The sequence below is a fragment of the Chenopodium quinoa genome, unplaced genomic scaffold (genome assembly GCF_001683475.1).
Source record: "Chenopodium quinoa cultivar QQ74 unplaced genomic scaffold, ASM168347v1, whole genome shotgun sequence".
Taxonomy (NCBI): Eukaryota; Viridiplantae; Streptophyta; class Magnoliopsida; order Caryophyllales; family Amaranthaceae; genus Chenopodium; species Chenopodium quinoa.
In genome coordinates, this window is record NW_018742987.1 from 1,329,349 (window position 1) to 1,341,211 (window position 11,863).

Consider the following 11,863-nt stretch of genomic DNA (forward strand, 5'->3'; position numbering starts at 1 on the left):
CTCATTTTAATCTCTCAACTCTATTTTTTTTTCTTGTTTATTTATTGCTCCGTAGTTGTCTGTTCATTATCAATTTACGAGTTACGATTTGCATTAACTCAATTTGCTTTGGCTCACTAAATGTAAAATTGTCATTATTGACCTTGACTGACTCTAACCTAACTTGTCCAACGACTAGATTTTACGTATTATTTGCGAACATGACTATATCATTAAGGGGTGATTGGAAAATTTGGGAAGAGGGCGGGGAGAGATTTGAATACTACAATCCAAAGCTTCTATAATGCCATTTTTAATTTGGTGGAAAGATTTTAGTATTATTTCCAAAATATTCCATTAATCATTGAGCTTTACAATATCCTCATTATTTCTCCATTCATTTTCCCTTCAAACAAGAACATTCAGGTTTATAAGTCTGATAGTAAAAAAATGTTATAAATCAAGGGGCGGTAAGGTCATTCAATAAATGATAGCTTTGTCATTACCTGATAAATGAGATAACTTTGTCATTTCATCATTTTTTACTCAGTAAATTTTATTTATTTTTTTTAAAAAATAGGTAGTTGATTTACAAGCACCGTGAATACCCGATTAGTTGATTGTAAGCCCTTTTTATAAATTTTGTTAAATTTCCTATTGAACATGACAACAAAAGAATTATACAAAGTAATCAATTACCCAATTTAAACCACACATCTTATACATGATTTCAACTTGAAAAATATATGGCCCTGTTTGGTGGAAAGCTAAAAGATGAAGCTGATTGAGTTAGCTGATTTTGATTAGTTGATTTTATTAACTGATTTGACTAACTTATTGTATTAACTGATTGTATGAAAGTGTTTGGTAAATTGCTGATTACTTAAAGGTGTTTAAGTATGCAAAATGACCAATAAGAACATTGACATATTGAACTTTGAAGGATTAGTTATTTCATAAAAGAAAAATTACATTATAAACTTTGTAATGTTACAATCATTTTTATGATATTGAAAAATTTTTTGTTTATTAAATTAAACTTGTTTCTTTCTTGTCCCAAAAAAAAAAAAAAAAAACCTGTTTCTTCAAAAAAAATAAATAAATATCTAACATAAAAAATCAGATTATTAAAAAAAAAAAGAACATGAATGATAATAATAATAATAAAAAAAATCAGATTTATCTGGTTAGAGTTAAAGATTTCGAAAATTTTGGAGGAGATAAGAATTACTAAAAGTTAGATTAAAACAAATATTTTTTTTTAACCACATGACCAATAATTAAATATACTAAAAAAAACAATAAACAGAACAAAGAAAAATAAAAGGAAAAGATTGTTTCAAGAAAAAAAAATAAGGAAAAGAAATTGAGAAAATGAACAGAATTAGATCTACAATGGAGTATGTGGAGTGGAGGTGGGAAGAAGTGAGAAATGAATTGCAGTTGCAGGGTTGTATGTCATAGGACTTAATCAAAGCAAGAGGGCAAATTCGTAATTTAAACTCACCTAAGCAAATAAGCTCTTTGGAAACGTTGCTCATACCAACGTTTTGTAAAAAAAGCTTTTTGAGGTAAATAAGCTTTTCCAATAAGTTTGTCACCAAACACTAGTATTAGCTAAAGTTGGTCAAATAAGCTAATTTTTCCTCAATAAGCTGTTTACCAAACATAGTCATACCTAAACTCAATGTGACTATATTATGACTAAGTTTTTCAAAAATATACTATCTCCGATTTTTATAATACCCCTTTGTTGCGAGTAATAAGAACCGGAGGTAGTAAAATGAACAATCATCAATAAAACATGAATAACCTCACTAGAATGACTTATCTTGGGCTAGAAATATTGAAGCACTCTTTAACTAATCTAAATCAGAATATTTGTCAAAGTGTACAAGTTCAAAGGTAAGCGACAGTCACGGGACCAACTTAGGCAGACCTCCATTCTCCAACCAAACCTCCCTATATTTTCTTTTAGTTTGTTGAGCTTGAAATTCAATCAAACTCCCCATACTCAATTACTTCTACCAAACACCACTTTCACTATTTTGTTTTATTTTACTAGACTAGAATTTACCTGTGTTAATGCACGGGATGACGATATTGAGACTATTGACGGCCTATCAATGTACAACCTTTTTTTTTTTTTTGATGACTAATAATGTACACCTATAACAAATTAACAATTAATACTACCTCCGTTTCATATTATTTGCAACTTTACAATATTGTACGAAATATATTTCACAAATAATACCCTAAAGTTACAACTAATATAAAATGGAGGTAGTAGATCATTAATAAATTCTTTTAATATTATAGAAAGAAAAATATGTTGAGATTAGTAACTTAAATACTCATAGATGTTTGATAAATTTCAATTAAAGAAAAAAAAAAAAGGTGACTCAAAACAAGAGTAGAGACGACACAAAATGTAAAAAAGTGAAAAGTTAGAGGCTCGATCCCTGACCATCAATCATTTTCACAACAAACGAAATTGGGCCCCATCTTTTTCTTTATCTCTTTCTTCACTCTCCCTATATAAACCAGCACACCTCCATTTCCCCTCCATCTTTCCTTTCCCTCCTCTACAACACTCTTGCTAATCCTCCTATATTGGAGGCCGAGGAGGTGGTATTTCAAACTCGTTCATTACTTTGGCGGAACTTGATTTTATTACGTCCCGGCCCTGTCTTAACCGGGGCTTTCTATCTAGATTCTCATAACACATACATTGTAAATTTGTTTATAACGTCGTTACGAATAATGATGGCGTTACGGTTAGTTGTAGCTGTATTGTTGCTGATAACATGCGTACCGTGGTGTGTTAACTCGCAATTACCACATCGACCAGTGGTGGGAATGACAATGGTGAAAAATTCTACTGCTACAGCTCTTGGAGCATGTAAGTCGTTATTGTCAAACAATATTTGAAATTACATTTTTACCCTTATTGATTATTAATTTTCATTAATTATTAAGTTTATATAAGTTAATTAAAATGGTGTGATTTAATTATGTGGTTGAAGATTGCTTGGATGGGAGTTTACCCGGATATCATTTTAGCAAAGGATTCGGTTCTGGCGCACGCAACTGGCTTTTGCAATTTGAGGTAATCCATATTAATTCTACTACAAAGTCTATAATAATGGTGGAAATTTCCATTAACTTCATTTTAGAGATTTTAGCAATACATAGGGTAATATAAATAATTAGCAAACCATAATAATTATTGTATTCATATACATTTATTGAAAAGTGATTTTACTAATACGGCATTATGCATTATGCCTAACAATTAACCTTTAAGTCGAACTAGTCAAAAGTAAATTTTCTATATATACACCTACTCCATATTAGTTTTAAAAAATTGAACACTAAAACTCGCGATTACGAAAAGTTAATTATTTGAAAATTCATTTGGTATTGTAATATTGTATAGGTTGATCCAATAAATTAACACTAGAATGTAGAGATTCTTTGCTTTCTCTTATGTCAAAGTCACTTCTTTGGGTGTTGTTGCAACTTTATTGCAGTTTTTTGGGGCAATCTGAAACGCCATCAAAAGAATTAATTCTCCTGGCTTTTATGTGAAAACAAAGCTAAACAAAATTGTAAAACAAATGTCAAAAAAGAACATTGAGTAGTTAAACCAGTCGTTGCACGCCCACTTGCTTTGTTTCTATCATTTCCGAAGGTCACGGCTTTAGAATTGCTAATAAAGTTTGCTAACATAATTTGCACATTTTGAGCTTCTAACTATAGTCCTATACTCCTATATAATATGCTCCAAACACGGAGTATTATTAACTTCTAGGGAATTTTACTTGCAATGTTAAAAAGGTGGTCATGTTCGTGTATTCGCCTTGGCACAAGGCAATGCCATCCTAATTAGAGGATATTGCGTATCTTACTCTATCATATCAAAGTTTGTATTATTTGGTATATGTTAATGAAAACAACAACTCTATTGTTATCATACTTTCACGGCTAATCCACTAAGTTAGAATTATTTATGAGATTGTCACAAATCAATAAAGTCGATCAGAAAATAATTTAGTTTTGTAGTAGTAACGTGTAAACTTAAACAACTTGGTAATTCATTGTATGATATGGAGAATTCTCCTTCTAGTTGGACTCACTCACACTCAAGAGTCAATGTTCAGTAGACCTTAGATGGACCTACTTGCACGTTAAGGCCAGTTGGCCATGCATGCCCCACCCGTTGAAGAAGAGCAATGCTTAGACACTTTCACAATACCACAAAAGATATATACGATAAATCAACTAATGTAATTTGGATAAGATTTATGAATAATGCAAAATATTATCTAAACAAGAAGTCTTGATTATTGGTACGATCCAGTAAGTCATTAACATATAATTAATATTATTTTGTTAGATATTAATCATATAATTGTATAATTTGTATTATCTAGTGAATGAATAAGATTGTACTTCATTCACTAGATAATACAAATTATACAATTATATGTTATAATTTGCGTGTATTAATTGCACTACTTATCGAATATTGTGGACCCGCCGCCATTGATCCAAAGTTATGGCTGCTGATGGAATAATTGCATTCCTTTGTGGTAAATTGGTAATAAAGGACTAGTCAATTTAATTTTCAAGTTGAAAAATGAGGTTGTCTACGTCTAATGGTCAATAAAAGTAAGTGTAACTGATCAAAATGCACCAATCAAGATCAATAAAGGTTATAATATAATAACTATTGGTGAACAAATTCACTTTCAATTGTAATGATATGGAATTAACTAGAGGTTATATTTTAGGTTAGAGAATATATAATTTCAATAATAATTGAATTCACTACATGAAAGACATACAAAGTTACATCAATGATATAAGGTATAAGGTATTGATGCTATTCTGTACGTTGTTAAGATCTCATATAGTGATATAGTCGATTTAGTTCTTTATGTCCTTGCCTGTAAATAGACCTTCATGAATTATGACTTTTAATTAATTGAATTGATTATTAATCGTGTGATACGTTGTGTCATACGAGTATTGTTGTGTGACAAGCTCGATAAATGATAAGGAACCAATGAACCATGCATAACTTTGTACGTACATGTGATGATGCTAGCTTTGAAAATAAAGATGACTAGCTAAATACATATGATGATGGTTTTGGTAGGGTGGTGGGTGGTGCAATGATGTTGAATCATGCATGGAGAGGGCTAAAACTCGTCGTGGATCCACACACTACATGACTAAGGTGGAAGCCTTTTCTGGGATCCTAAGCAACAATGAATCCCTCAACCCAGGTAGATTCCTATTTCTTTTTTTTTTTTTTTAAAAAAATTACTTTCTTGGTTTTTAAGATATGCTAATTTTCTGTTAGGCACTTTCGGTTAATATTTCTCTCATGGGTCAGCTTTAATTATGATGATCTCATTAGTACTACCAAACTTGTTCATGAAATCATGATGAAATATTGAAATTTAACAAATTGATGCTAGCATGGGATGATGATCTTCATTGAGGTATATAGGGGTTTAAATATATATGAAACAAAAAGAATGTTTCCTAAACTATGAATATATTCACATAGGTTATTAAGTTACTTCAGCTATACTTTTTAACTAGAGATTTATGGTTTAAACCTTGGATTTCTTTACTTTTTGGTCCAAGATCCACCACTGAATACTGGTAATATTTTATTTTTCATTCTACAACAAACCATAGAAAAACAATCTCTTAGGCCCTGGCATTAATTAATGAAGTACAAAATTTTTAGAGGGGCTATAGGCTATATTGGGATATTTTTGACACGGCTGGCCTAGCTCAACACAAGCACACAACCTAGCTTGGACTAGTTGGTGCATTATCTAGTAGTCCACCTAGGCGGGTCATGATGGATCAAACTCCTAGCCCTCCATAACGATCTAAGCATTAATTAACCGGGTCACTAAGCCTAACTAGTGCGGTCCATCCAAGCAAACCCGACTTACCCCTTTGGCCATCTCTATTCATACTCTATGAATCTTTAGAAGGAAGGAAGCTAGCTAGGAAAGAAACTAGATCGAGTAAGAAGTACTCGTACTTGTGCAAGCAAACAATACACGAGAGGACAAAGTGGGATGGCCAAGTTGATACAAACTAACTAGACAAGACAGACTGGAAATTTGTCTAATTATAACAAACAACATGTGCAAAAGGTGACATTAATCACTGTTATATAGTACATGATTTAACTAAATTACTTTGATTGCTTTAAGATGTTCTTGATATTGACTCTGCTGCTACTATAGCATTGGCCATGATTTATGTCCAAAATCTTATTATGACTTGTATGTCAATTTAGGCCAGAAATTCAGTGTAACTTTGTGTGTGTTATAGTTTGTGCCATGTCTATGTTCTGCTCACCACGTTATATCATTTGTCCCTTTGCTAATTTTAGCCTTTTCTATAATAATAATAATAAGTTCAGAAATCAGAACATGAGTTAGATTTGTATAGTACGGAGTATTTAAAAATGAATAATCATCCTCCCTTCTTAATAGTTGTTTATATGTTTACCTAACATGTGGACAAGTTTATTTTAAGATGTTATTAATAGGCGACTTACTAAATTAAGTTGAAATTTAATTTTACTAAACTTGCATGACCACTGAAGTGTGCAGCTGTATTTACTAATATCGATTCATAACAAGCTACCATGTTTGAATCTTTTTATGGAAGAAAATAAAACAAAAATTGTTGTATCGATTGATAAGTTGAGTCATTAAAGCTACATATATTGTAACTCACCATTGGAGATGATTGTAGCTGGAATATGGTGTAGGACATGTGTGATGTTGCAATCAACTCAAGTTACAAGTTGTCTTGCGCGATTATTATTGGAGATTCACTTAGAAATTCAGAACAATTGTAACTGATATTAGATCTAGTTTAGATTGCCTTTAGCTAGGCTATCAAGTACAGGAATCAAAACTGTGGCTTTTTAAACAAAAATAAAGAATTCCATTCTTAAAATAGGACGAGTATTAATTTCCTTAAGGTTACACCCCAAACGAGCTATATTACGAGTGGTATAGGTTTGGAATCATTCAAAATTACGACAACCTCATCAGAACAAGTTAGAACGGAATAGACAAATACAAAGCCTTCAAATGTTTGTTTAAAGAAGAAAGCAGTAATAAAAACAGAAACTCTTCCAAAATGGGGTCAGTGAGGATAATAATTAATAAGGTCCAAATTTGAATGAATCAAACTGTAAATACAAAATTTCATAAAGATCATGTTTCTTTTATAAAAATCAATGGTTCAGAGTTCAGACACAAACATATCTTGGTTACCCCCTTCTTATTACATTATTGACTTTTACTTGCAAGTTATTTTGATATTTTTGGACCTACTAGTACATCATTTTCCACCTCTCTTTGTTTTAGTAGTTAAAATGTCACCCAACTTGAATTCCCTTACACTAAAGTTATTCGTTATCTACATAATTGGACTCTCTATTTTAACACTTTACAGCTTGTTTTAAAATGACTTTTTCCACATTTAAAATTTGTGTTTTTGTGTATCCACATTTCCATATTCTAGTGATTAAACACTTACATATACCATTGAAAAAGTACAAACCCAAGCCATGTATATTATACACACATTTCTCTCCAAATTTCCCCAATTATGCAAGGAAAACATCATATTTCGAATTTACACCTACATATGCCTGATACTATAATAGACGCCTTTGTATTTATGTATGATTAAAATTACTTCGTAGTATTTTAAAAAGAAAAATAATCACCGGCCAAGCTAGAAGAGTCAGTTTAGTTCATGAGTGTCTAGTAGATAAATCTGTATGGTTGTTTTGAGAATCTTTAGGATGAAGTATCAGACAATGGGACCTTTTCTTTTATACTAAACTTGTTTGTTCTGTCTTATGTACGCAAATTGCAAGTATTAAATTATCCTTATATCGTAATAACTTAAAAAAAAAAAAAAAAAACCTATCTTAACAAGATTTACTGATCTAGTTTTGTATGCCTTCCTCAGCTCTGAAGTTGCTATAATATATCAAAAAAAATAATAATTTCGTCATAATAGCTATGTGTTCTCTGCAAAATGCCTGCTGAAAATCTTTTGTTCGAATCAAATCATATTCGTGCAATATGATCATAGTCCATTTTCAATGTTTTACGTGTATATAGGCTAGGTCCTGGTTTAGACATGTTCTATGTGACTATGTGAAAAAATGACCTGAAGCATAGGATGTGAAAGTGATTTAATCTTAAAGATTCTTTGTTTAATTTCGAGCTATTTATAGATTCAAAGTTTGCTTCATATAACATTATTGACAACAGACTTCTACAATTGGAACCGCGTCAAGCTAAGATATTGTGATGGAGCTTCCTTTGCTGGCGATTCCAAGTTTGACAATGGGGTATACATACTTCACTTAATGGCTTGGTCTGATCTGTTTTTAGGACCAGTCTTGTGTGGGTTTCAGAATTACAGTAAACAATTATCTGTTCTATTTCTCTAATTGTGTATGTTAACATTGGACAGACCTCAGTGCTTTACTTTAGAGGGCAAAAAATATGGCAGGCAATGATTCTTGATCTTCTTCCAAAAGGGTTGGCACATGCAGAGAAGGTAATTTTCTATGATAATATCATGAAATCAAATTGTAAAAAGCTTCTTAATGCCTTTGCAAAAATCATAGGCATATATATGACATCTGTTCGTACTCTGCAGGCTTTGCTTTCTGGTTGCTCTGCAGGGGGGTTAGCAGTGTTCCTGCACTGTGACAACTTATCCAGGTTTCTACCAAGAAATACTACTGTCAAATGTCTGAGTGATGCCGGTTTTTTCTTGGACATGTACGTCCACTCTTTTAATTTGCTCGTGTCCTACAAAGTTTCGCTTATGGTTTTCCAAATTTTGACCTGTCATTGTTCTTGCAGAAAAGATGTAGCCATGCATGACACGATTAGGTCCTTATACCATGGTGTTGTTACACTGCAAGGAGTAGAGCAGAATCTCGACAAAAATTGCACCAGTTCTCTAGTCGATCCTAAGCTAGTATGATAATGCAAACTGCTTATATATTCACCTGATAATTTGCTTTTGAGCACATTATAAGGCTCTGGACTGACATGTTTCTCTATCTTGTTTCAGTGCTTCTTTCCACAACATGTCCTAAGTTACATTAAAACTCCCATTTTTATCTTAAACACTGCATATGATATGTGGCAGGTATTTGTTATTTTCTACTTCTTTTAGCTCCTGCATTTCTTAGATTTATTAAACTCAGGTACTAATGATTCTAATCTACTTTGGCAGTTCCATAATATCTTGGTACCATCTTCGGCTGATCAGAGAAAAGAATGGAAGTATTGCAAGTATAATGTATCAACTTGTACTGACAGTCAAATTCAGAAACTACAAGGTATAAATCAAAGTGCTATCTTTAGGCTATGATGCAAAAACCATCTAAATCATGGACTTAAAATTCGAAACCTGTGTTTCAGATTTTCGACAGGAAATGCTCGAGGCTTCATACTCTTTCTATACACATTCAACTAGTGGAGGAATGTTTATCAATTCATGCTTTGCACATTGCCAAAGTGAACAACAGGAAACTTGGTTCGCTGCTGACTCCCCTAGATTGCATAAGAAGGTACTTGTATTTTTAACATATGAATTCTGATTGTTAGTACATTGTTTAACTACAGAGAAAATGTTATTAGTTGAGATTGTGGATCATGCTACATGTATATACTCCCCTTTTGTCATAGAGTATTTAAGGATCATGCATTCACGCTATATATACTAACATTGCTGCTTATTAAAGTATCATTTTGCGTGTTTTAGTTTGTATATGTTTCACTCCTTGAAGCTCAACTAGCCCAACTATTAATAGTACTTTGCATATCCTGCAGACCATTGCAGAGGCTGTTGGCGATTGGTATTTTGAACGAAACGAGACAAAGCTGATCGATTGTCCATATCCTTGTGATTCTTCCTGTCATAATATTATACCTGCATAGACTAATATACTCTGGGAATCATCATAGGACTTGGAAAATTTATATAGCTGAAGATTACATAGCCCGATTCAATATACAAAAGTTTGATTTATTTTTCTGATACAGAATAGATGAAGTAATTCTTTGGTGTACACATTCCTGTAAGATAAATTAACTTGTACCCATTTCTTAAGATATTCAATCACAATTCTTCTAGTTCATTCTTATACTTCAATGTTATTATACCTGTTTATCAGATCTATCTGTTTCGCAACTAAAGACTTCTTCGTAAAGATCTATTTGTATTTTGTACCCATATCACTAGTGAATTGCGTTGGATTCTTTTGTGTACCGATTTGAACGAATTGAATATAAATGGCATGGCATGTATACTAAACATATAGTGTTACAAGTTCCAACTCCCAAGTTGAGCAAAGTACTAGTGAAGGCTTCAAATAATGCAAGAAATGCATTTATTTATCTGATGCTATTAAGGATACTCTTAGATAGATTCTATTCCACAAGCAATATACACGGTTATCTTGCATTCATCAGTCTATCTTTTGATTTTACTTTGATAAATTCTAGCAGAATATATTCTTTTATTTTGTTTGTGCCGTACTTTCTGCCTAGAATAATTTGCTTTCGTTGTTATTCTCATGTACAGATGTTGTACGATTTAGTCTTGTTAGTTTGAATACAAAGTACTTACTCTAAACCCCCCCCCCCCCCTTTTAAATGTCTCAAAAAATCACATTATATATTATTGATAACTATGATAAATCAAGTTAAATTAGGCTAAATAGACCCATTAGCTTATAAATTTCACATGGCTTATATACCGCGCTATCAATATTATTATTGGACATAGAGTTGTATTCTCCATTGCATCACTGTTTAAGGTCCTACTCATTAAAATAAGACTAATTAAGAAAAACTTGATGCGGAATCAATCATCTAATATGGTGAAGATTGATAGTGTGTTTTTTACAACCTAATCTTTCACTTGAAATTTTTAGGCTTTAAAAGTTTTAGTTATTAGGATCTTTCTTTGTTTAATGAGTTATTCGATTTTATATTATGATAATATTAGTAGGTGGTTACAAGACTAAGAAATAAATTAAAATTAAGGCATGTTCTCATTTACTGAACTGAACGAACATTTAACATTTTATGAGGGAAGAAAATTAGGAATTGAACTGAGCTGATCTAAAAATAAGCTGAAGAGAACATGCTCGTAAAATACTTAATAATCTACCTTAAGATCATGATTATTGAACGTTTTTCCAATTTGAGCTCTAAACGTAAACTAATGACAAAAATGGTTGCGTGGCAAAACTATTTACCAAACTAAGCTTCCAGGGTAAATCGCTGTCTCGGACAGCGTTTTACCCCTGGTTTTTTTTTTAAAAAAAATTCAACTGGTAAACGCTGTCCCAGACAGCGTTTTACCTTCTGTATTTTTTTAAAATTCAGTAGGGCATAAAACGCTGTCTCGGACAGCGTTTTATCCTTGGGTTTTTTTAAAAAAAAATTCAATGGGTAAAACGCTGTCCGAGACAGCGTTTTATGCCCTGTTTTTTTTTTTTAAATGAAACGCTGTCCGGGACAGCGTTTCATGGCCATATATCAGCATGTTCACTTCAGCAGAATGCGCAAGAACTCAACCTCAACCTCAACGCTTTCCCTCCTCCCTCTCACACTAAACCACGACCGTACTCAAACACCCGCATTGCCGCCGCCGCCCACCCTTGCGCCACCGCTGCTGCCCTCCTCCCTCTCACACTCACTCACCACCATCCACACATTACCATCCAGCATATGACATCATTAGCGGATATGTGAGTTATTATTTTTCTACTCCTTTTCAA

The 11,863-nt window shown here is 32.5% G+C and overlaps 1 protein-coding gene across 1 annotated transcript; it reads left to right on the forward strand.

Annotated features, from left to right (window-relative positions):
- The first annotated feature begins 2,340 nt into the window (after window positions 1-2,340).
- Window positions 2,341-10,343, forward strand: LOC110729649 (pectin acetylesterase 9-like). The gene is made up of 11 exons (XM_021909419.1): window positions 2,341-2,884; window positions 3,009-3,091; window positions 5,147-5,276; window positions 8,325-8,404; window positions 8,530-8,616; window positions 8,719-8,843; window positions 8,928-9,045; window positions 9,142-9,219; window positions 9,307-9,412; window positions 9,495-9,643; window positions 9,906-10,343. The coding sequence occupies exons 1-11, from the start codon at window positions 2,746-2,748 to the stop codon at window positions 10,011-10,013; spliced, it is 1,203 nt and encodes a 400-aa protein (XP_021765111.1). The 5' UTR covers window positions 2,341-2,745; the 3' UTR covers window positions 10,014-10,343.
- Window positions 10,344-11,863: the final 1,520 nt, after the last annotated feature.

Coding starts and splice junctions, on each gene's coding strand:
- LOC110729649 (XM_021909419.1), top strand. CDS start 2,746: ATGATGGCGTTACGGTTAGTTGTAGCTGTATTGTTGCTGATAACATGC. Junction 8,617..8,718: donor GGTTGGCACATGCAGAGAAG/GTAATTTTCTAT, acceptor CGTACTCTGCAG/GCTTTGCTTTCTGGTTGCTC. Junction 9,413..9,494: donor TCAAATTCAGAAACTACAAG/GTATAAATCAAA, acceptor CCTGTGTTTCAG/ATTTTCGACAGGAAATGCTC.